The 26,961-nt window shown below is 35.4% G+C and overlaps 1 protein-coding gene across 7 annotated transcripts in view; it reads right to left on the bottom strand.

Annotated features, from left to right (window-relative positions):
• LOC125681110 (glutamate receptor ionotropic, kainate 2-like) overlaps window positions 1-5,402 on the bottom strand; it is a 38,656-nt gene extending 33,254 nt beyond the window's left edge. For all 7 annotated transcript variants that reach the window (XM_056153893.1, XM_048921035.2, XM_056153892.1 and 4 more), the window contains exon 1: window positions 4,891-5,402. In XM_056153893.1, coding sequence (XP_056009868.1) covers window positions 4,891-4,966 — 76 coding nt within the window. In that variant the 5' untranslated portion in view covers window positions 4,967-5,402. The remainder of the gene's footprint in view (window positions 1-4,890) is intronic.
• Window positions 5,403-26,961: the final 21,559 nt, after the last annotated feature.

Genomic DNA, 26,961 nt, shown 5'->3' on the forward strand with positions numbered 1-26,961 from the left:
TGAAGGAATGCATGGTAACTTGCAGTTTACTGATGCCGGGTGAACTATTTTACAGTCTTTATACTTGACACGAAGACTGTAAAATACATCTTAACCTTTAGAAGGCTTAAGGTCAAGGTTATAATGGTACTTCATAGTGTCTCTTGTTCAATTCATTTCATGATCTCCATACGATATTGAATGTTTCCATACTAATTGTGTTTCTGTCTAAGGTTTAGAAAACTGTATATCATTCACAAGACATGCAGGATACATTTTACTCCTCCGGGGGTAATTAGGGAGGGTCCCTTAATGACGGGGGTAATTAGGGAGGGTCCCTTAATGACTCTCAGTCCTGTAGTTTCCGGGAGTAATTGGGGAAGGTCCCTTAATGACTCTCAGTCCCGTAGTTTCCGGGAGTAATTGGGGAAGGTCCCTTAATGACTCTCAGTCCCGTAGTTTCCGGGGGTAATTAGGGAGGGTCCCTTAATGACTCTCAGTCCCGTAGTTTCCGGGGGGTAATTAGGGAGGGTCCCTTAATGACTCTCAGTCCCGTAGTTTCCGGGGGTAATTAGGGAGGGTCCCTTAATGACTCTCAGTCCCGTAGTTTCCGGGGGTAATTAGGGAGGGTCCCTTAATGACGGGGGTAATTAGGGAGGGTCCCTTAATGACTCTCAGTCCTGTAGTTTCCGGGGGTAATTGGGGAGGGTCCCTGAATGACTCAGTCCTGTAGTTTCAACTACTTTCCATACTGATACTGAAAGTATCCACGCTTGATACGCTTTTAGTCTACCTTATATAAAGTGCATGACATTCAGAATACACAGATAAAATTATTAATTTTGAACGCCAATGATGGGGGCATGTTGAATATCTTAAAATTGTACAACTTTAGGTAAACTCGCGTTTTAGAGCTGCTTTTTTATGTTATGGCAGATTTTGCAGCTTTTATGTGTCAATAAACATGTCGCCATTAATTCCCATCTATCCATAACCCCCATTTTATTGAATCCACTGCGGTTTATCCCACTTTGCTGTCGATTCAATTGACGGCTGCAGCTATGATGAACATATTGGCACTGACAAAGACATTCTCGTGCTCTCTGTGATACATCAACCCTCAACCTATGGTAATCAGATTGGAGTCGCATCAGGAACAAACCATGCATTCTTCGCTGATCGGTCGATATCAATCCGTCCCTCCTCTGATGCCCATTTTGTCAAAGTGCTTCTACGTACGTGGCATGACAACGCTGTCTTGTTTCTTCAGAGCTCTTATGAATATTGATGAAGGATATTTTTCATTATTTTCCACATCTTTACTTTTTCGAAAATAAGGCTAATCATCGAGAGCTGACCATCACGTACAATTATTCATTACTGGACAAAAGAAATTATGTAAATGACTGTTAAGGAAACTCATTGCTTGCCTAAGACAGAGATAAATAGCAGAGAAGTAATCTTGACCTGCCATTTTGTGGATGGAACTCTTCTGTGAGTTCTCAAGCCGTGACTGCTTGGCGTCTATTGTCAGTTTTAGTCTCTCAGGGTAAGACCTGCAACTGACTGAATAGATTATGATATCACCTCGTCTTCGATTCAAATACTCACGCAATGAATCAAATTATCTCGTAAGGAAATTTCATATGCACTTGCCAGATTTGAATGAGACTACTTCCAGAGACCGCCTTCCTTAAAAGGTTTCAATTTCAGGTTTGACTTCCAATGAAGGCTCAATTGAATCGCACGATCCTAATTTAATTATCGCTAGGGTTCATACATCTTCAGGTTATCCTCTTGATTGTCATCTAAACCTTTTGCAAATACATCGTTTCTGCATTCAAACTTTCGTGATTTTCTGATAAAAGTAATATAGGATTAGCGTCCAGTCCTCCTGCACTGTATAGCTGTCAGTTTTTGATAATGTCATTCATCCTTAGGGAGTAAAAAATCCTTCTAAAGTAGCTAAACAATAGTGTTATTCAATACATTTAATGCATTTACTCTCAGAAAAGATTTACTTTTTGACATTTGTCGGAAGATTTGAAGACGATTCCGTTCAAAGTCTTCTTCAAGAGTTCATCCACGTAGTGGCGAATTACTTTGCTAAGTTCTATTTACATGGTGTTTTTTGTTTTTGTTTTTTTTTTGTTGTTGGTATTTTTAAAAAATTTCTATAACAGGACCTTTTAACGTATTGGATACACCCTGGTAATCCAGTAGAGGTTGAATTGGTATATCAATGACTGCACAAATAATTTCCATCAATTTTCCTACTTAATAATGTATTGTTTAGTTCGTTTAATAAATAAAAGTGTGTTTCATTAAGATGCTTACAATTGATTTTCGGAAAAATATCCACACATATTTTATTTTACAACAAACTAGAAAAATTTATATGGTGACAGGTTAATGACATGGAGGTTTTTTTTTTTGTGGACCACAATTAAGCGATTTAGCGTTAATAAACCCTACAATCAATGCACGAGTACTGTCCATTATGTCCCCTTGAACTGCCATACTGGACTGTATGCTACAGCATTTTTGAACACTCCACCCTTTACATGTTTTGCGCAGGAAAAGGGCGAGGATATTCCGAATGAATGTTGTAATAGTGGATACAGAGATACCATTCTCCTCCAACCTGACACACACGTAAATGAAGTTCGTTCGTTCAAACATTATAATTGGTGTGCTATAAAATTTTGGAAAATGACCCTGTATTTCGTCTGTTGTTTTCCCACAATGCATTAGACAATGTCCCTCACAGAATGAAATTTCCTTCTCGCACTTCTTAATAAAATGTTAAATGTAACATAACATTTATTATCATTAAAATTGTGAATTGAATTTCAGTCTTTATACACCCATAAATGCAATGCTTACAGACATACGCTTTGTCGTTTTCATACTTTGCTTTATAATGCATATGGATTTGGGATTTCACCTCAGCAAGTGGGATATCGAGGGTTATTAATGGTACATATAATTTTAATTATTCATAAACGCTGTAAAGAGATGACGGATGTTAAGTCAATGTTTAATAATACAGATCCATATTTTCCCATTACCCTCTAATGAATTGTCTTCGTCTCTGTGAAATTGCTGTTCTGCATTAACATTCAAACAGATATTTGGATAGCTTTAGAAATCGAACTTCGTAAATGAAATCAATGTATATAAATGATTATGATGAGCAAGACGCGTGTGATTTGAAACTTAAGCGAGATTTTAAAAGTAATCCATATATTAATGATCATGACAATTTTTTGTTTCAGCATAAAAACACATTTTCTGTTTAAAGAGCTGTGGGTTGTCAACTGCTGAATAATAAATGGGACGTGTCTTATGTGTACTTTGAATTACTAAAAGTCATACTAGCACGGATGCGTATCATAAAATTTCCATCGATCTGAAACACAAGATAAAACTCCGTAAACAAAAACAGACATGGAACGTGTAAACAGCTTGCACTGCAATCAAGAGATCATCGGAAATAAAATATCAGCCATTTTGTTTCGGTTCGAACAGGTGCGCTGTACCCTATAGTATGGGCGGGTGTGGGAAGTAATCGCATTACGCTTCATATGCGAAATCATGTACGTTATAGATTTATCTGCGATGATGAAATTTTACGCTAATGCTAAGAAAACAATGACTGAACGTTCCTTTAGCCAATGTAAATGTAATAATACAGGAACATTCGCCTTCACATGTACACGTGATGAATTTGTCTTACAGGGTTGTGTTTGGGTTCATTAAATGCAAAGGAAGGTATATATTAAACCTGTTCTTTATCAATTATCTCCCATGTGTGTTTTACATTTGAGCCAATCCAAACCCTGCGGAGATTTGAGATTGTTTTGTGAGTGGTAATCAAAATTTTTTTATATGATAATCAAGGTATGCAAACAAGTTCAAAGTCAAAATAATAAACATGAAGATCAGGGACAGTATCTTAAAATTACACTAATAAAGTAAGTAAAATCAACGAAAATACTTTCACAAATGATTTTTAAAGCGCATTTAATATATCTCATTCGTGCTCAGTTTAGTCTGTCTGCAGAAAATTGTAGGCTTTGAACTGCAGATAATTGCAGGTTTGTAAATAAGAAGAAAAATAAAAAAGAACGCTGGGCACTATTTCATCCAAGTCCGAGCTTATCACTTTTCAAGAGTCTACTGGGATAGCAATTTGTTGGCTTTTATCGAAACAGATTTCAATCTGCTCTCGATTAACAATACCGACGAGTATTACTCGCCTTCTCTCTCTCTCTCTCTTCTCTCTCTCTCTCTCTCTCTCTCTCTCTCTCTCTCTCTCTCTCTCTCTCTCTCTCTCTCTCTCTCTCTCTCTCTCTCACAACTATAAGGGAGTTGTATGCCTTTTTCAAAGTACGATTTAAATTTACATGTACAGGGATGTGTTGTATTTTCCTTCGCTTCTATTTGGAGGAACTATATTTCCTTAATCAACAAGAAATTCTTTTGCATTCTTACCCACCAATTTTGTTTTACTTAAAGTCGGGAAAACAAAGACAAATCCAGCATACCTTGTCTTTTATCTATATGTTCTGTACTAATACAGGTACATAAAACTTTCATCGGGAAAATGTATTATGACTTTTGACAGTAATAAACTTCGGTTCTACCGATGATGTAAATTATGCTAATCTTCCTTTGTTTCTATACCCCATATTTTAAACAACCTAGATATTCGTTCAATACGTCAATTACAGTGGTGAATTGATTTAAAGAATGTTTATTTATGAAAGTGTGGTTTGTAAATACAATTAAAATCATGTCAGCCACTTCCCTAAAATAAATCGTTACCAAAAACTCCCTTATAGGTGTATTTTTCTACTTGGTAAATTAATTTTTTTTTTTTAAAAGAAATTAAAACGGCCAACCTACCGACTCTGTGAGCACTTTCCATGCACGATGAGAAATGGGACAGAAGGAAAATTAAAGTCAGGCCTAGGATCCGCATCACTGAAAATAATAAACGCCGTTCACTGATCCTAAGGGAAACAACTCTCGGAGTTTGGTCATGTCCTCGGATCCCGGAAAAGTCACCGGCAACGCAATATTTCTCTTGTCGCACAGAAAATTCGGTTAAACATACGGTTCCTCAGAGTAATCATCGTACTATTTAAAATTATCCCGAATGACATTATCGCTCGCTCTGTCTAATTAGACCTCCTTTCCCCCTTGTTTAGTTGATTAACAAAGAGAATAAACATTTTTATCATGATAGAAATCTTAAGCAACTCGGAAAAATCTCCTTCGCGTAAATCCATCGGAATACTTTGATTCAATCCATACTGAATCAGATTAAGCGCAGCTCCTATCGCGGTTGGAAACTGTGGTAGTATCGTTGCTGTTACACATAAGGTTTGCCACCATGTGACGTTGAAGTAAATAAGAAAACCCCAAAGTTCTCTTTCGTTGTGGTTCGATCGATATCGGAAATGTCCGATCGGTTCCGAATAGATCATTCAAAGATATCCGGTGTATTAATTATCATTTATTTCCACTGTCAATGTTTGTTTTCCATTTTCCTAATGGACAATTTCATTTAATATGCATTACCTGTTACGTGTGGTGCCATGAGAGTTGCCCCTGTCAATCGAAAAATGTAAATAGGACAGAGCCATGATATTTGCAAATTGAGATACTAAAAGTCTTCATCGATAAATTTTTAAAAGCAGCTTTTAATTTTCCCATGGATCAATTATATATAAACCTCCTCTGCATATCCCGAGGGTGAGAGTTGACATGCTACAAGCTAATGACGGGTAAATGATGTTTGTTAATGTTTGTAAATTTCTTGCTGGAAAGAAATGAACAGTTATTCTTACTTTGGGAAACGGTTGGTTTTTTTTTTTGTGGCTTGAATTTTGTCGTGGTAGTTGACATTATCTATACTTTGACAATGGAAAAAAAGAGTCATTTTATTGATATAATTTTCCCAACCTTTAAGAAGAGATTTTTATTTTCACTCCCACTAATACTTTTATTCAAATTTGATTTGAGGCTGTTTTTCTTTCATTTTTATCCTCCACAATGGATAATTCAGAGTACAGATGATGCCAAGGTCTTCGACCATTCACAGATTTTCATCGAAGTCTATTGGCAGAATAAACAATGACATTACCTGGCAACATTTTTACCTCAAACCAAACTTAGACTATCCTTGAGATGAATAAAAAGTACAATAGAGTTCTACCACACCTCTCTAATCCCAATGAAAAATGTTACTTTGAACTCGTCATAATCAGTCTCATCAGGATTAAGTCCCTTAACCTTGTGCAAATGAAGCGAATTGATCAATAATTAGCAATACCTGTGGGTTTAAAGCTGAAAGGTCTAAAAGTTTGTCTTCATTTTCAAACGTGATAAAAATTTACCTGTTATTTATACATGTATATGTGACAAAATTTATTACTCTTCATGTCTTTGACAGGTATTCAATTCCAAACATTTACCAATAAACAATGCCGCGTCAGGAAAATACAATAGAGAGAAATCACACGACACTTCCTGTCTTTACCATATGTTTGTGGCAACAGTTGACATTCAAAATCTAAAATTGTCATCATTTATCAAGTATAGGCTGCAATTCATTTCTTAATTGATGTTTGTGTGTAGAGGTGGATGGGAGTGTAATAAAATTATACGGGAACTCGATTAACAGGTTTGTAATTTGCCTAAGTACATGTACTAGAAGTCGTAAGATCTTGAAACAAAGGGCCCATGAGTATGCACTTTTAATTGTCTTTCAGAAAGCATTGTGTTACTCATGTACTATAAATGCTTCTCCATTTTTTAAAGTTAAACAATTCAATCTCCTTAGGTCACCACGCAAACACCGCGCAATAATTTTGTAAATGGATTATATAGTAAGGGTTTTGTGTGGGCTCATTCACGCACGTGATCTCTCTGAATAAACATCCGCCATAAAATATTCCATATAATTTTCCGTACTAATTCAATTTTGGGAATTGTAAGTAAATGCAATTATATTTATTTTGCTCATTCTGTGTTTAGATTTAGATCAAATTAATACTGATATGAAAACTCTCGTTAAGTGCAATCTGGACAACACAATGTATAATTTACCAATCTATGAGAAATCAAAAAACAGACACGGTGGCGCAAAACGGTTTTGCATTGTCTGAGGCGTATAAAAATGCTTAATATTCAGTGCTATTCATATTTCCATTTATTAATACAGGAAAAAAAAAATCCGCAAAACAGGTTTAAATTTTATTTGGCGAGTATTGGCCAGAAATTGTGGGGTGCCAATGACAACATTTCTGTGCAGATCCACAAATATGGGTTTCACAACAGTCAGTTTCAAAAAATTCACAGTTCAATTGCACAGAATTGTTTCACGTTCACTGGCAACACAACAATACCTATGAAATTAGTCGACTCTGTTGGCGCAAACGCCTAACAGAATACAGTGCACGTGGCTATTCATAAAAAGATACTTCTCAAATTATTTATTCGACTGCTCCGTATGAGGGCAGCATCAGAAATGAGACCGATCCCGAGGCGATTAACATTTATACTTAAGGACCCTAATATCCCACACGCGATTTTTATTTAAGCATTTCTCGTAAAATAAGGGCATCTATTTCCATATTTTTTTTGTTTTTGACATTGATTCGTTAGTACAATGGAATGGAATAAAAACAAGCATTTTGAGAGTATTGCATGGTAATACGACACTAAGCTCGTTTAAAAATTGTTTACGCCTCCAAAAATCGCACCTTCCATCCTTTTTTACTTTCGGAGAACGCTATTGGAACGTAATCCATACGAGACTCAGACACAACTGTGTATTGAATATAGATTTATTTAGATGTAACATCATTGACAGTCCTTTGTGTACTTGTGGTAAAGTAGAAGATGCTTACCATTTCTTTTTCTCATGTGCAAAATACACCGCCCCAAGAAATGACCTATTTAATGCTATTTTTAGAATGGATAATTTGCATATAGTAGACACGCATGTATTATTGGGAGATAATGCAATCAGTAACACAGAAAATGAAAAATTATTTTCCTATGTTCAGTTATTTATAAAGAGATCTGGTCGTTTTTAGTTGATGGGATTTGCATAGCGATTACTTTGTAAGTACTACATGCATATATTAATCAATTGTACATACATGTATATATTAATCAATTGTACTTATATATCTACAGATATAATTTATTATATAATTGCTTTATGAAAGCTAATCATTTTTGACCTTTGATACCTTTTTGTTTCATTTCTTGAACATTATCATATATGTAATCAATTGTCATATAGGAGAGGGCGTTCTAAGTTTTAAGAACTTGTGCTCAATCCGTTTGTTATAACATCCAGACAATAAAATATGTTCAAATCAAATCAATACATGTACATGGTCCCCTACCGATCGCAAAAATTATTGGACCGCAACAATATTCGTAGCTCATAATGTAAGTTATGGTAAAGGGGGAATCGGGGAACTAGGATAGTAATGATTGGAAATAAACTACTATTAAGGTACAAAGACTAGACCAGGAAAAAAGACAAATTTATAATTAGGTTTAGTCTTTAACCAAGTCAATGAACTGTGAACTGTAGGTGATCATGAATAATTTAGCTACATTGTTATATTATTATGCTAGAAGTTTTAATGAATGTAGCACTCTCGTCAACAGCAATAAGAAACTTGGGTGTAAACTTTAAGCTGGTGTGGATGTGACTCCACTAGTTTCTATCAACTTTGTAGAGGCGAACAAAAATGTACCAATTATTAAAATGAATATATGCAAGCACAAAAAAGTCCGAAAAAACTGATATTTCACTAATTTTTGGAAGTCAAAGGGCCGTAACTCAGCGAAAAATCACAAAATTAAAACTTGATCTGTAACATGTTATGGCAAAGCAATGTATCAAATATGAAATGAATACCTGCAAGCACAAAAAAGTTTCGAAAAATTATAATTCATGCTATTTTCTAAGTCCAAACGCCATAACTTGGTGTAAAATCAAAATGAAATAAATATCTGCAAGAACAGAGAAAAAAGTACGGAAAACCGGATTGCAGGACTGACGGACGGACGGAGTGCAAACCTAAAGTCCCCCTTCGACTTCGTCGGTAGGGGACTAATAAACAATGAACTAGAGGGTGAAAAAATTGTTCGCTTGATATTAACTTCCGACATACTGGACATCTTGTTTCTTTCATGACATCGTCGAAGAAGAGAGGATTCTAGAGCTTGCCGAAACTGAACGATAACCATCACACTCAGGCCTGTCACGTGTTTTCATGTAGTGACATAGACGTTATTAGTATCTGATTTACGGTGTGCTCGTTTAATTCATAAACCTGCAAGATTTGTCAACAGAAATTTGAGTGTGAAAAAATCCCTGTAAGACAAACTGGGTCTGATTTATATTTGCATCCATGTTGTGTATAGTAATTTTCCAGCCAATGCATTTAAGTGATAAATGTACATGTAAAAGATGGGACCTGATATAGTTTGAAAAACACTTGACTTCTACCTCCCCGCTATCTTAATTTTCCCACCAGGCCCCAAGACCATAAACTGAGAATACACTTAAGTCAAAATTTAGATTTTTTTTTTATATTTTAAAATTTATCTAGCACAGATGTTTAAAAAATGCGGGCTTATTAAAAAAAATTAAAATGCATGTATTTATTTATGAAAATTATTTCAGTAGTTAGCTGGATTTGAAATTTAGACTTGAGAATATTCTCAGTTTATGGTCTTGCTGCACCAATTTTAAAGATTGATCCAATATTGTTTAACGTCCCTCTCGAGAATGGGATCCTGGTTAGAATAGATCCTCGGTACTCCCTAGCTTGTCGTAAAAGGCGACTAAATGGGACGGTCCTTCGGATGAGACCGCAAAAACGGAGGTCCCGTGTCACAGCAGGTGTGGCACGATAACTAGAGCTGTGTATCGTGAGGGAAAAAAGTATCACGATATTTCATAAAAATATCGCAATATATCATGATATATCGAGTTTTTATCATGACTGGGTTTTTTTTATAATTATTTTTTGATTTAAAGGGTAGAAATGTATTCTGCACACAACTTTCGATGTGTCTACTTTCTCATCCACTTTTTTAAACGCAAAGTATTCCCAAACTTTTGATTTTCCTTTCGGATTTCTAACTAGGCCTGATTTATGCTGTGATTCCGCCATGGTTGTTTACGCAAATACTCTAATTTTAAAACCAAAAACGTGTGCATTATATACTTCCGGAAAGTATCGATAAACATCGATATTTCATTTTATGTATCGATGTATCATATCGACCCCTCTGCATCACAATACATCGATGTATTGTTACACCCCTAACGATAAAGATCCCTCCCTGCTCAAAGGCCATAAGCGCCGAGCATAGGCCAACATTTTTGCAGTCCTTCACCAGCAGTGGTGATCTCTCCATATGAGTGAAATATTCTCGAGAGGGATGTTAAACAATATTCAATCAATTTCGAGAATCTTAGGCCTATGCTCAGTGCTTAAGGCCTTTGAACAGGGAGGGATCTTTATCGTTCCACACCTGCTATGACACGAGGCCTCGGTTTTTGTCGTCTCATTCAAAGGACGGCCCTATTCTGTCGCCTCTTTCGACAAGCAAGGGGTACTGAGGGCCTATTCTAACCCGGATCTCCACGGGAACCAATTCTAAAGAAATGGGATGTATAAAGCTTATAATTGAAACTCAACTCTTTCCTCATTATTGATGGAAATTGGTACCGAGTAATAATCTTACTAACGTGACAAAACAGTGGGCCTGGTATTTTAGACGTAAGTTTCATACATTGAACTGCTTATGTGATACCCAAATCCACAACCATTGTTATTCCCTTGCCAAACTGATCAGTCTTTAAATGCCTTAAGGTAACTCCATACTCCCAGTTTTATCTGATACAAGTTTAAGATGTGTATTTATTTCCATTAATTAAAGTTACAACTAACAAATTATCAAATAAAATACATAGGTCTTCATACTTCTTAAGATGTGAGACGTATATAAACAGAATCATATATCACCGTCAGAAAATTACAATTTTCCTTAAACTGCGTTATTAAAATTCCATACAAACTGGTTATTACAATATAGCAGCATTCATAACAATTTCCTGAAACTGTATTTTCACAAAATATACAAAATGTCTGTAAAAAAAAAAAAGGGGGGGGGGATCAATCGCATAATAGACTTGATAGAGAAATCAATAGAAACAGAGTTATTGCCCTTGGATTTAATATTTTGAAACGTATTATTGATTATTCATCTGTAACTTAGACTTTTGAAACAAGATTTTTTTTTACAATAACTATAGGAAAAGACTCTAACAAAATTTATTTTCTTATCATGCATAAATCTAAATACATGTAAATCATTGATTTTGCAATATCTGATGACATCACAGGAGGGTGGAATTTCTTTAACAAGATCTACAAGTTATCCTTTTGAATTTGTACATCTTGAATTGCTATATATTATAGCTCGGGTTTACATTAGATAAAACTACCTCCCTTATTCTTAGAAAGTGTAAGCAGCCTAAAACAGTGACTTCATAGTTATTACGCCATATTGGCCAGGACCCCATCATTTGTGCACGAATGTGCTCAGTCAAAGGTAACTTATCATCTGCCTTGTTTTAATACACTTAAAGCCCTGAAGGAGGTTTGTTACAATAAATCTACTTGCAGTATCCATTAACTCCTCAATCTTGCATTTACAACCGGTAGTTGATATGTCTGCTCTAGTTGTTGCGTCTGAATAGCCATTAAGAGACTGAAATCCCATAAAGTTAACTAATTGCTCAATAGGGGAGGCCAACTTACTGGATACGGAATCTAAAATTTTCAAATGCTGAAATTCCTGTAAGATATACATGTATAAGGATTCCGTATTTACAGTGGAGTGGCCTTACCTCTGAGTGAAATATTGGAGGAATTGGATCCCTTCTTGCCCCTGGGGCAAGGAATTGGAGAATGCCTCCACTGCCTACGAGAAATTCCAGTTGCTAACCAGGAAAAACAAAACTAGCTTCCTCAACAAAAACATTCTCTGTGATTTTGACTGTGGATTTAGGATACTGACCAATGCTATTTTATTATCAGTTTGGTATTAAGAAGTTAAAAATGTTAAATTGTTAAAGTTATGTACAAGACATGATGTAGATACGATATTGACAAACCAAACATGATATCGTACCGATATCGAAAAGTACCACTTTAATAATCACATATCTTTACTGACGATATTGTGTCAATATCGAATCATGATAATGTTTGAATGGCTGTATGAGGTCTAATATAGGATTGATTTCTCTTCCTGTCGATACCAGCGATATCGTATCACGATCGTTTCTCTTAATGTAATGTTAGAACTGAAATAGAAAGGATTTCTCTTTCGGTCGATATCGAATCATGATCGTTTTTTAATGGTTGTATAAAGACTAAAATAGGTTTAATTTCTCTTTCTATCGAATCAAGATCGTTTTAAATATAGTGTTAGAAATTAAATAGAAATGATTTCTTTTTGTCGATATCGAATCATGATCGCTTTTGTAATGGTTCTTTGAGAACTAAAATAGGTTTTGATTTCTCTTCCTGTCGATATCGAATCATGATCGTTTTAAACTTAAGTGTTAGAACTGAAATAGAAATGATTGTTTTTTCTGTCGATATCGTGTCAATATCGAATCATGCTCGTTTTAAACTTAAGTGTTAGAACTGAAGTAGAAGTTATTTTTCTTTCTGACGATATCGTGTCAATATCGAATCACGATCGTTTTTGTAATGGTTGTATGAGGACTAAAATAGGTTCCATTTCTCTTTCTGTCGATGTCGTGTCGATATCAAGTGACGATCGTTTTGCTTAATGTAGTGTTTACATTATGCTGTGTCGATGAAGACTATTAATTCAAATACATTTGAAATAGAAATATTAATGTCGATACGATATCAGTGTGAGGATGTCGATATCGACATCGTATTCAGGCATGACGATATTGACTCGATATCAGTTTGATATTGTCGATATCGACATCGGAGTAAATCTTGAACATGTATGAAAAATTCGATTTTGAAGTTCTCTATTGAATTAAGTTTCCCCACTAGTGATCCTTGACCTTTTCCCTATTTTAAAGGCCGTCTAGTAAACCTTACAATTCTAAACATTCTCCATAAGGAATTCTAATACACATCTCGTACCTATGCCTAGAGCAACTATGCATGTGACTGGGCTCCGAGTTCTTTCATCTGCAAAAAGGAACACCAAATCCTGAACAACCTGATTGAATGAGTTAATTAATTGTTAACACCTTCCCGAACCTTTCTTTTCTGCAAATATGATAACATCTAAATAGTGAGACAAAGTATGTAAACCCGATTTTTCAACTATAACATATTGTAAGAAAGTAGAAAAAGTTTTAAAAATAGCACACAATACATTGTATTGAACAGTCCATTGGTAGACATTTATCAATGTAGTAATTACCTAGAAAATTATTTGAAACCTACCAATTCAAAGTCTCCCGGATAAATGGGGAGTGATCGGAAGACATTAATCATACCAACCTTCGCTAGCTCAGCACCCTGTTCTAACTCCGAAATCATCTGAACCACGTGGACACTTTACTGAACATGAATCAGAATCTGTAAATGTATTGATGCCAAGAGAAGAAGGGTTAGACAGGTGAGCTATCACCCTCCACTTGATGTAGGTAGTCCATTGGAGAAATATGTAAATTATGTATTAGAGGGTAAGGAAATTGACCCATGACTCGACCCACTTAAACGTTTCTCCAAATTGATCTTGGTACCGTATTGCAGACACAGGATTATTTGAAAAGCTAAATATCCCTGGCCCGATGTAATTTAATCTAAGCCCTATGGATAAACCAAGCAATTCCTTAGCAGCATGCCTTATTGGATAGTTATGTAAGTATTGAGATAGTGTCCTATCAACCAGAATTCGTGAACAACCTAAGTGTCAAATTCCTATACCCTGTGGATCGCTGAACTGGTCTTGTGGTGGTGGTGGTGAATGGCCTACTTGCCTAATCCCTTGAGGGGAGGCATATCCTTCTGGGTATATCTGACGGTAGCTGAAATGTGGCATTGACCCACTTAGATGAGCTGCCACTGGACAGTTCAATATTGAATTCTCATGTCCACACTTTATTCAGACATGCTATTATGAACATGGATTTCTGAAGCAAAACTCCTGAAAGCTGAAGGAAGAGACTCACTTTCTCCATGTGCCCCCATAACTGGAAAGGTATTGTTGGCCCCCACCATATAGATGACCCATAGCTCGACGTCTACTACTGTCTATGACCTGAACTGCTCCATGGCCATCTTAAGCCTGAATTGCTCATCACATTGCTTCCACAACTTGTTCCTCCTGTATCAATTCTAATATCATGGATATATTTCAACATATCTTAAGTTAGAGTTTTGTCGTGTGTACAACAGAAGATATACTCTGAGAAATTAAAAGTAGTGTATCAGTCCACTTCCCAGTCGATGCAATTTCCATTCTGATCTTGGACACAATTGCCCATCATCCCGCAAGACAAAAACTCTGTCACTGACACTATCCTTAGTATTAAAATTCTTTATTAAAATGACAAATCAATATATCGACCCTCAGAAGTGTTTTCTGTAAATGAAGAATTAACATTGTGGCTCAAAGAAATCTGCCCTGACTTTATTTGGGGTTGAATTTGGCCTTGTGTTTGAAAATTGTCCCCAATTCAGTACCTGACAACATTGATACCATTTAAAGTGAATTGCCAGAGTTGTCTGTGCATTCCAGTGCTGTCTGAAGAAAAACTGGCACAGTCACCACTGGGACTTCGTCGTGGATTTCTGTTTGTGCAGTTACCCGTTGATCGCTTCTCCTTCCTCTCTGCAACGCTTACGCCTAGTGGTCCCAACTTGACACCGCTTGGCTTTCGGCATGTTCTCACAAATTTATGAAAAATAATTTACACACTTTAGAAGTTCTAGAGTGTTCTAAGATCACATTTTAATGTTCGAAGTTTATGAATGTTTTTTAATACTTAAATTAGTTATGTACATGCACTACTATGATTGTTTCGAATATAGCCGATGTAACGTGGTAATTTTAACAATTTATTCAATCTAAACAAAATTGTCATCGAGCGAAATTATTCATTCTTGGATCAATACTACTTATTTAAACATATATATAACTTTTAAGTACACCAATGTGACAGATTATTTCAAACTTGCAAATTAAAGTAATTCCACCCTCCTGTGATGTCATCAGATTTTGTAAATCAATGATTTATTTAGATTTATGCATGATAGAAACGTAATTTTGTTGGAATATTTATTGTAAAAATCTTGTTAAACATAAACTATTTCAAAAGTCCAAGTTATATATGAATAATCAATGACATGTTTCAAAATCTTGAATCCAGGGGCAATAACTCTGTTCTTATTGATTTCTTGATCAAGTCCTTTATGTAATATATTTCTTTTATTTTTCAGACATTTCTGTAAAGAACAGTTTTGATAAAATTGTTATGAATGCCATTATATCATTATAATCAATTTTTTGTGCAATTTTGATAACGCTGTTTAAGGAGAATTGCAATTCTCTGACCCCTTGTTTGTCGTAAGAGGTGACCAAATGGGGCGGTTTTTCGGTTGAGACTGCAAAAACCGAGGTCCTGTGTCATAGCAGGTGTGGCACGATAAAGATCCCTCACTGCACAAAGGCCGTAAGCGCCGAGTATAGGCCTTTGTAGCCCTTCACCAGTAATGGTGACGTGACCATATGAGTGACATATTCTCGAGAGGGATGTTAAACATATACAATTAATCTGACGTTGATATGATTCTGTTTCTCGTATCTTAAAAAAGTGTGATGACCTAGTTATTTTATATTAGGTTTAGATTTGATAGATGGAAATAAATACAGTCTATATTTTTATCAGATAAACAATACGAGAATGGCGTTACTTTAAGGTGGCTCATTACACCCAAATTTTATTTAATGGCTCGTTTGAGCATTTCGTTTGAATGATTTCACAATTGAAAGCTTTTAATTATTTTACTTGATTTTTGTGTATTATTTTTTTTCCGGAATGATAATAAGGGTGTTTTGTTCGCATGTTATTTTTCATTAATTATAATGTAAGGAAATTGTAAGAACCAAGTAAGACATTGAATGCTATTTCTAATTTTCCATTGTCTAGTGGCAATATTATAGGGTTATTAAACTTATATTGGTGAATATTGGCACGAGTTGGCTGTGAAAATGCACGAGCTTGCGAGTGCATTTTGACAGCCAACGAGTGCCAATATTCACCTATATAAGTTCAATAACCCTTTTATTATATAGTCAAAGTATTTAGTTGTTAAATTATACCCCCTTTCACTCAAAATACTCCTAAATAGATGGTAATTCGTCAATATTGGCATCTAAGGTGAAGGTGTGCAATATCAGCATGCATTTCTTAACTGTTCAATATTTAACCCGTCATTAATGCATGAAACAAACTGATTTTGTGAATGGGGACATCATATTTCATGTACAGTAAAACATTTTACTTAAGTAAATATCAAATACCGGCTCTGTCAGATTCGGAGGACCGTCGTTTGCCATTTTGGCTTGTTTACGTCGTTACGATAACGTCAATATTGAACGTAGCTGCAGAACTGTAGCTCTCTGAAAAAATATTTTGACTTAACAGAGAGCTACAGTTCCACCCCTATTAAAAACCTTCGATTTACGGCGCACAAAAAGCTGCGCACGGTTGAGGCCTGATATCGTTGTATTCTTGAGTTGCTGTCTCATAAATTTAATATCAAAAAATTCTTAACATATTTTCCTACTATACTTGTGTCTAAACATACCTTCAAATATTCATTAAAGCCCCATGCGACCTGAAAACTCCCAGCTTCAAATGATTTCGTTTGTTGACGTAGCCATATTAGGTAGCCGGTCAATTCGTACCCTGTTGTTGTTGGTATCTATTCATAAAATTCGTTATATGTTATGTATTCGCTCTCCATTTATTATCAATACGAATGATTTATAGAAATAAAAAAAATAAAGTTTTTCTAAAGGTAAAATAAGCTCTTGATTCATGAAAATGCTACTAAAGTCCTTAACACTCGTGTGGCAAGGATGGAGACCGGACCAGACTAATGAAAGACGCATTGCCGTGAGTTTAGCTATTTGAATAATTATTATTTAAAGGCACTGGGATGATATATTATTTAAAATATTTAGCTGAAATATTTGTGGGGATATTAGTTCACATTTAGACGTTATTGTGCAAGTATGGGAATTAACCAGGTTCGAATTGACCGGCTACCTAACATGGCTACGTCATGACAACAAACGAAATCATTTGAAGCTGGGAGTTTTCAGGTCGTATGGGGCTTTAATGAATATTTGAAGGTATGTTTAGACACAAGTATAGTAGGAAAATATGTTAAGAATTTTTTGATATTAAATTTATGAGACAGCAACTCAAGAATACAACGATATCAGGCCTCAATCGTGCGCAGCTTTTTGTGCGCCGTAAATCGAAGGTTTTTAATAGGGGTGGAACTGTAGCTCTCTGTTATGTCAAAATATTTTTTCAGAGAGCTACAGTTCTGCAGCTATATTGAACGCTCATACTCGGAATGTTTCGGGTGCATACAATTTACGCAATGCAAAGTTAGCGTTCAATAAATTCTCAGGATATTGAACGCTAACATTCTCTAGATTTTACACAGATTTTATAATATACTAATTATTAGCTATATAATAAATGAGTAAACTAGTGTCCCAGTAGTGAAATAAGTAGTTGTCATTTTGAAAATGATGAGCAATAACTGGCCTTAAAGTTTTGTTCAAAATGTTGATATACTCCAGTGAATTTTAAATTATTAACACCAACTTCTGAGAATATCCTTATATCTTCATGGGTGCCCCCCTCTAAAATCGAGTATTTTCTGTTCCAAGGACGCAGAAACACTACAGTTGTCAGTTAAGAAAGAAAAGGTAGCTCCGAGACAATTCAGCAAACCACAGCAAAACAAACGCATTTCACGTATTAATGAAGTCAATTTCAGATATATCCAAATTCCCCAAACAAAAGGACAAGGATTTACCAACACTCACAGGTACATTCTTCCGCATTTTATGTTCTTTAGTAGAGGTTAGTCTACAGAACACGTTCAGTAAAAATCGGAAGACTAACCTCAATATTTTAAAACTTTTTGCTTAAAATGTTTAGTACGTTATGAGTGCTCAATAAGAATTATGATGATAGTATTCCATTTATTGATGGAGTATGTAACTCTTCTCTAGCCAAAGACAAACTGTACAATGAAGTTCTCATTACCGTCTTCCTTGGAAGACGGTATACAGAGTTGAAGTGTTTTACAGTCTTCGGACTTTGCACTTCCTCTCTTTTTTCATTGGTAGAAAGTGCAGGAAGTGAAAATTTTCAATTATTTCATTGGTTGAAATGCTCTTCAAGGCAAGGGAGATAATTTTCTGGTGTTCTAATTTTCGTACGACTTAACAATTTTTCAAGATTTTCAATCTTAAAAAAATCGACAAAACGAACAAAAGAAAAATGCAATTCATGAAATTGACACATTACTTTTTTAAAAGCAACTAATACAAAGCATTTCTATGGTTACTTCATTTACAGCAATGTTTTCATTTTTGAATACAAACAGAAAAACTCGCCGTTTTTTGTTTTGATTGCTTGTGTTTTGGGAATTGTCTATTCGGTAGGGCTAATCCCTACAAAACAGTTTTAATGATACCTTAATCTAAGAATTACATAAGAATAAATAAGGCTTGACTTCAAAATGAGGATCACTGTTTTTTTAAAGCATGCAAAAGAATAATCCATCCACCTGTTATTACAATTTAGGTAAACGAGTCTAATTTATGCATTTTCAGGGACTTCCAGAAGTATAGTTAATTATGTGTGATTGTTTCATATTTTTTCTTACATATCATAGAGTGACGTTTTTTCATAATTTAAATCAGAGACACAATGGTATTTATGTCTGTGAAGTACCGTTGAATCACAAGAATTTTTATTCAATTTAACTTAGAATTTTGATGAATTCACTCTTGATTGCTGATATGTATTTTATGATATAATTTTTGTCAAAACTATTACAATATTCTCAGGTCTTTATCCTGGTTAATTTCTAAAGCAGTTGTACTGTACAATATGCAAGAATAATTTTTATGCAAATTTGAGCAATTTAAATCTTTTTAGTTTGTTTTGTTTCATAACTTTGTTAAAAAATAAATATTTTGATATACACATTGAAAATCTCAGTTTCATTTGATATCGGCTTTAATCAGTGCTAATACAGGGAACAGTGATTTTGATTTCCAGTACATATACCCTTCATAAATACAAACTTTTACAATGGGAGTCAGGACACAGCTTTGTAGGCATGATGTCCGTGAGATTATTTATTTTAGCTCAATTCAATAATGAAGACAAGGGACATAATTCAACTTCGCTCTATAGAGTTGCTGCTAAAGACGGCAAGCTTTTTTAAAAAGCTTTACTTGGTAAGATGAAAGAGTCCAAAGCATGTTTTCAAAGTTCCATGACAAACGATGTGATAGCAAAACATGTGAATCAAATTGTTGATGTTCTTTGGTACATCTATGGCTCATCTGACAAATTTGCAAGCAGACAAAGTATATCTACTGCAGCAGATGGTTTTTCATTTCCTAAAAGATAATGGTAATATGATGGAAATATGTTTAATAATGATCATTCTATCTGACAAACAGAATCAATAAATAATACATGAATTTAATATTTCAGTTTCTTAGAGTCTTTCTGTGGATACAACGATTGGAAAAGAAACAACCAACAACCTAGACTAGAACAACACACAATCAAACTGCATTCTGCAGCTTTGTTCAGAATTCCTAATCTTCCATTTGTCTCAAACTGAGGAGACTTTGGAGACTGTCTCAAGAACCTGAGCATTGCTCTAAATAATTATGCAAACTTTCTAGAAAAGTCTAATTCTGAACAGAAAGTAAGACAGGGACTTCATCACCACTCTTGGCAAGTGGCAGAGCATGTTTTTTCTGAGTAACACTCCCAAAACAGAGGATTTGGTAAAAAGTGAATACACAATTCTGGATTTTAAGTTATCCTCAATGAACGTTTTTTGATGAAGGTATTCATATCACTTCCCCTCTCCTGAATTCGTTTGAAAGATTTGGTTTTCTACGAGACCTGCAGTTGTCGATGTCTATAAATGTGCTAAAATATAATCCTGGTGGTACTGTGGGTTCAACTTGTTTTATCTGGAAAGTGCCTGATAAATTAACAGTTAATGAAGTTATGCACGACACAATGAGGATTATTAAAGACCTAACACCTAGACTTCCAGAATATCACACAAGAAGAATGAAGAAAGACTTCATCTCCCGTTACTCAAACCTTAGAAGTGTTAGCATACCTTAACACATTTTGAGATCAATATATGCAGACTTCTACAGATCAGAACCCAACATTAGATGCTCGGGTAAGGCAATAAGTTATTTCCGAAGATGCAGATCTGGTGCTTGATCTCTGTCACCTAAATAAAGGACGACCAGCAGACACATCAAACATTTCGGTTGAGCATCACTGAAGAGACATTATGTGTCGAAATGCGCATCTGGTGCATCAAAATTGGTACCGTATAAGTTTTACATTTGAAGTATTTTTTGATATCTTGGGAACCAAAGTTTAAGAACTCGCAACAGTCGATGATCGAAGGCATGGGGTAGAGCATTTCTCCAAGTACATTTCAGTGAAAGATTTAATTCAAGATGTAAAAAAGATATGCAACCTGGTGTCCCTATCCCTAGTGAATCATTTTGCATAAATGCATACATCTACACAGCGAAGTTGTATCAATTTAAAGTACCTTACAATTCAAGGTCCCAACTCGACAACTGCGACTCAGTCTTCAAATTGAACATTTTTGCGCAGCACAGTTCAAGTATGTGAGGCAGTATGCTGTGAAATTTAAAAACCATGTGACATTCTTAAGCATTGATGACAAAGCCAAAGTAGATATAGGTGATCCAGGCCAATATATATCAACAGGGGCTAGTGGAAAGAAAACTTTGGTTCCTACTGGATCACAGCTCTCTGCTTTAGACCATGCTGTTTCTAGTAAAGGATCTATCACACCATCTGTATGCCTAAAAATGAATATCCCAGAGGATCCAGATGATTCTTTTTACAAGGGACAGGTTTTTGTCACATACAAAGACACGGTGTTTCAACCCAGTAGTCCTATCAGGCATGTTGCTGAAATACAGAGTATGTTACAAGCTGAAGGAGATGTGTCTCCTGTTCTGGTGATCTTTTCAGATGGGGATCCAGATCATCGTCTGACTTATCACTCTGTGAAATTACATGCATTACTAATAATTTTCAAAAAAATGTTCAAAAACCTTGACTTGGACATGCTGATCGCACTGCTCCTGGGCACTTCTGGCTTAATTCTGTAGAGAGGATACTGGCCACCCTTCATCTGGCTTTACAGAACACCTCCTTAGCAAGTACCGAGTCCAGTACTATATTGAGCAGATCTTAAAAGGAGCCAACTCCATATCAGAAATAAGGAAAATGTCAGAACGGGTACCAGCACTTAAAAGATGCTTGGCTCACATCAGTCACCTCTTTGGTGAATACTCTTCGAAATCGTACAGAAAGATTGACCTTGAAGGGTACACCTTTTAGATGCCTTGATCCAGCATAGAGATATTTGATTTTATCATGAAATGCTCATTAAAACAGGGCTAAATGTACAATCTACTACTGTCGTATAGTTGTTGGTTTTTAATTTAAATGGTTTATATCTATATTTTACAAATATTTTTCTATGAATGTCATGTTAGAGAATTTAATTTTCAGACTATCAAGACTTCTTGACAACCCACTGTATCCAGCATCATTACCTGTTCCAGATTAAGAAATGTGAAAATCCTAATTGCTGTAGGCCAAGAAGATGCATTGAAGTTTTACTCATCATGCCTGATCCCATCCTAGCAGCAGACAAGGAACATTATCAACCTTTGAGCAGGTGCTAGGACAGAAAACACCATAGTCAGACAGACCCTCATCCAACAATCAAACTGTAGCAGCTGAATAAATTTGACATCTTATATTTCTTTTTATCTACATGTATTTTGCTTAAATTGTCAGAATGTTATTCTTTCAATTTTGAAGGGATGTTCTAATAGAGTTCCAACAGGTCAAAATGTGAGACTGTCCCTAAAGTGCTTTGAATGCAGCAAACCAAGATGCATCTATAGTAAGAAAGCTATAAAAGCTAGGGAGTCCAGGTCTCTCTAAAGGGTTATGGAGACCCAGCAGTATTCTTGTGGATCACTTTTGATTCCAGAAGATAGATTTAAGAAAGTATTTTTTCATAAATACACTTTGCAATAACAGTAAGATGTTTTCAATTTTTAATATTTCTTGATTTGATACAAATGGTATTTGATCATTTATGATATTTTGAAAGGAGATTCTCCTCATGGTGTTGTCCTCATACGAATGCAGATGAATGTAACACCCTGTTGAATATGCCTATTACTCCTAGGCACAAACAAGGAAAGATATATGTTGTCACTGTGGTGAAGAGAATGTTGAAAAGGACAGAGAACGTGCAAAATCCTTTAAAAATTGCACTGCCTGTATGTCAGAGTTGTTTAAATAGGGGAAAATCCCCTTTGACTCGAAATACAATGAAAAACTGAAACTCGAATTAAATGTTATTTATTTCTTTAAAAGAATATCCTACCTACCTACCTACTCCATAAAACAGGTGGGTCGGCAACTGCAAACAAAGAATTTTTAAGCTTGACCTCATCATATAAAAAAAAAACAATCCTAAGCTACACGATTCGCTAAGCCTAGGTATGGAACACAATTATGCGTATTACACATAGAATGAAGCAAGTCCAGGGTATTGTTTAAAATGCAATAAATGTCGCATACCAGCTTCCCAATGGCGGGACAAGAAATTAACAAATAAATGGTCATGTAGAAACAGGTCAAACATCTACACGAATTTTATATAACTTCAAAGCATAACGAAAAAGAAGCCGAAAACGAAGTGAAACAGCTGACGCACAGACACACAAACATGAGGGGGAACACATCCGATAGTTCACGGGTAGGAGATGATGGCACCAAGATTAATTTTCTACGTATAGGATATACGGGTCACATCATAAAAAATATATTCTTTGAAACATTCCCTTTTAACTCCTCGACCCTGAAAAAAGAAAATTGAATAGAAATCCCAAATATAGACTCTTCTACAAAAACTGAAATTCAAGTCCCCGTGGACATTGTGCTCTTGTCGCATAATTGTGAAAAGCAAGGAGGCTTCTATCGATTGTATGATGAAAATGCTTTTTTGAAAACTCCTAAACTCATGGACATCGAACATGTAGGAAAACAACCGAGTGCTAACAGTTGCAAGACATAGGATGGCCTCTATCAGAGTTGTGAAATTAGCGTCCCCTGGGTTATAGGTTCCTGTTGCGGAATTGTAAAAATAAAATAATAAAACCCACACGGATACCTCTATTTCATTTGTGAAATTCATAATATTTTGATAAAGTGTTCTGGTGCCAAAAAAGACTTGAGTGTTGATGAACTTGCTTATAAAACATGTAATTCTAAAATGGAAACATATTTCAAAGGACGTCTTTGCATCCTGTTTTCAAAAAACAAAAAAAAAGGTTTTCACATTCTCGTGTGTAAAATCGCTGTATGGGCAATGTTATACAGTGACAGTGAAGCCGCATAAGTCACTTGTCAATATTGCCATATTGATAATCTGTTCATTTCATTATTTCTGGGAACGAAAGAAAATGATCAGCTGAGTAAAACCTTTCAAAGGATTGCCTGTATCTCAATTTGTTGTTCTTCCATAGGAATCTTTCAAATTGAATATATATCTACACGTAATTAAATCCGATGGTGCTTTCGACTGGGCTAAGACTACAATAAAATTATTATCCATGTAACTCTTGGATCTGTTTTCCGTTTCGTGTTTTAATCTATTGAACTGTATGTCTGTTTCTTTTATCGATTTACTTTGGTTCGAGTGACAAAGGTTTTGTTTAGAATGCATGTCATGATGAGAGAGTGGGGAAAGTACCATCCAATACACTCTCAGGACGGAGATAGAAATCCACATTGATGATCAGATATTCCTCGTTGGAGGTGAATCTCTATTAGCAATGTCTCTCCTCATCCACTTCCATCATGATGTCTCCCGTGTTCTTTGGATTATTCTCTTCATGTCCTGCTCTGTACATCTCAATGATATATATATATATATTTATATATATATATAAGTGTATACCTCCTTCAACAAAACCCATTAAACGTATCTAAGTCATTCTAAAGATACACTTTACGCCAGCATACTTCATGAAGCGAGTTCAGGAAGCGAGTTAGCGCTTTATAAAAAGTATGTCGGCGTGAAGATTGCAATTCATGCCCTCACGCATTTTCAAAAATGAAATTCATTTCTTCCATTTATTTTCTACTTTCATTTCCGTCGGAACTCCCATCCATTAAAATAGGCGTACTATATTTATCAAGATTCATGCGCGCACATGTTGTTCACAACTGCCTCGCATTCATGAGGAAAAGGCTATCATTTCAATTAGTAAAGATGTTGAAGGCAAGCACATTGGAAATGTAAATATTGACAATTATCTTCTTTGTTACGATTGATTGTATATTGTTCAACGTCCCCCTCGAGAATCTTGCACTCATATGGAGACGTCCGAAACCAGACAACGATCTGAGAGCTATTGGATCTATGAAAATGAAAAAGTGAAGATAACGAACAGTGATCGATCTCACAACTCCTATAAGGAATACAAAATAGAGAAATTCTATTTTCCTGTGGTCTATCTGTTTGTCTGTATGTATATGTACGTATTGTTTTCCGTCCCATTTGTGATTTTTTTCAAATCGCTCCCTGGTATGCTACCCGATAATGTACCATGGACTAGGATTGGTGAAATAGTATCGTGTAATAGAAATTCAGTGTAACCATTACATGAGAGGCGAAGATAACGAACAATGATCAATCTCATAACTCCTATAAAGGCGAAGATAACGAACAGTGATCAATCTCATAACTCCTATAAGCAATACAAAATAGAGAGTTGGGCACACCAGAGGTGGGATCAGGTGCCTAGGAAGAGTAAGCATCCCCTGTCGACCGGTCACACCCGCCGTGAGCCCCATATGTATAACTTGATCAGGTAAACGAAGTTATCCGTAGTCAAAATCAGTGTGCCAAGAACGGCTTAACAATCGGTATGAAACACGTCAGACAGCATTTGACCCAATGATAGTTTGTATTGACGAACTAGATCATTATAAAGACCATAGAATTTGCGAAATGCTGACTTCAATCGAGACTGTTGAAACCCCTGTACCATCAACTTGTTTGTCAGTAGCTTACCTCGATTTAAAAACCGACTATACGCAGAACAAGCTCTTGCGTATCGAATCAGTTGAGATATATAAACACCGTATGCAGGTGATATGTCGAAGGCCACAGTAAGATATTTTTTCTTCTCACGTAGAAGTTTTTGAATAAATTCTGCTTCATATGAATATAGAAACATGTCAGCTAACAATGGAGCACAATTCGTGCTTATGAGAATTCCAACACACTGTTGGAAGACCTGATCACCAAAGACCACGAATATATTGTCAATGAGGAACTCTAGCATATTTTTTATTTCAACTTCAGAGTACTTGTGCGTGGAATTAGAGTGGTGTTTCAAAAAGTAAGTTTATGGATGACTGATCACTAGATATGAATATTTCCTTTTTCCATTTTTGTTGAAGAAGCAACTGTCTGTGATGTCAAAAAGTCTAGTCTTTAATTTGTCGTAAAGAATGGTCGTGTAAAGTGTTGAAAAGTCATACGATTTGATGTTGTTGATTTGAGAAAAGTTGTGCGATTTCAAGTTTACTAAAAGTTCTTTAGAATTGTTTAGAATCCACATTTGATTTACATTCTTCACATACTGATTTTGACTACAGATTAATCCGTTTAATTATCAAGATATAGGGCTCATGACGGGTATGACCGACCTGATCCCACCTCTGGTGTATCCAAAGACCCACTCAGGGTGCTATACAGAGAATATTAATTATTTCGAGGGGGCGATTTTATCCATTCTATGTGGGATTGATCTGTGTTGCTTGTGCTGTGTAATAAACAAAACAAATTAATGCGAATAAATCAAAAGCAGTGTAAAAAGGTGAAGTTTAATATACTGTAGCTCCATAACAAGCACTATGACCTCTATTGTATATTATCGTTTCAATATGGAAACTGAAAATAAACTTCCAAGAAATTGACAATACTACAAAAAACTCAGCTTTTAACATCTTTAAGACAACAGAAACAAATATTTCACAGGTCGATGTGCGTGTAATATTTCACGATGGTACACGAGTGACGTTGATCCCATTTTATTGCATTGTTACCTTTTATTCAATTGAATCAGTCTAAAGTAATCATGAAGTTCGAAAGACCATCTTCAGTTGGTTTCTCTTGGAGAAAAAACCGTTGGATTCCATGATCAAACAGATATGTGTTCTTTTACTGCATGTAGTTCTGTCATATCCTTTGAATTATGATGGTTTAATGGATTTTTGATTGAATTCCTATCTTCTGCTGGTTGCAGAGATTTTCAAGGGCAAACATCAATGTCACACGTACATAGAGCACAATCTCATTTATTTGATTTTAGGAGAGCTGATTTTTTTTTTTTTACTTACGAAATATTAATATTAAATGAATATCTGAAATCCTTTTAATGGCTTACGAAGTTAGTTTTTATTTCGAGATCGAGTTTTCA

This window comes from Ostrea edulis, chromosome 2 (assembly GCF_947568905.1).
Source record: "Ostrea edulis chromosome 2, xbOstEdul1.1, whole genome shotgun sequence".
In the NCBI taxonomy this organism is placed as follows: Eukaryota; Metazoa; Mollusca; class Bivalvia; order Ostreida; family Ostreidae; genus Ostrea; species Ostrea edulis.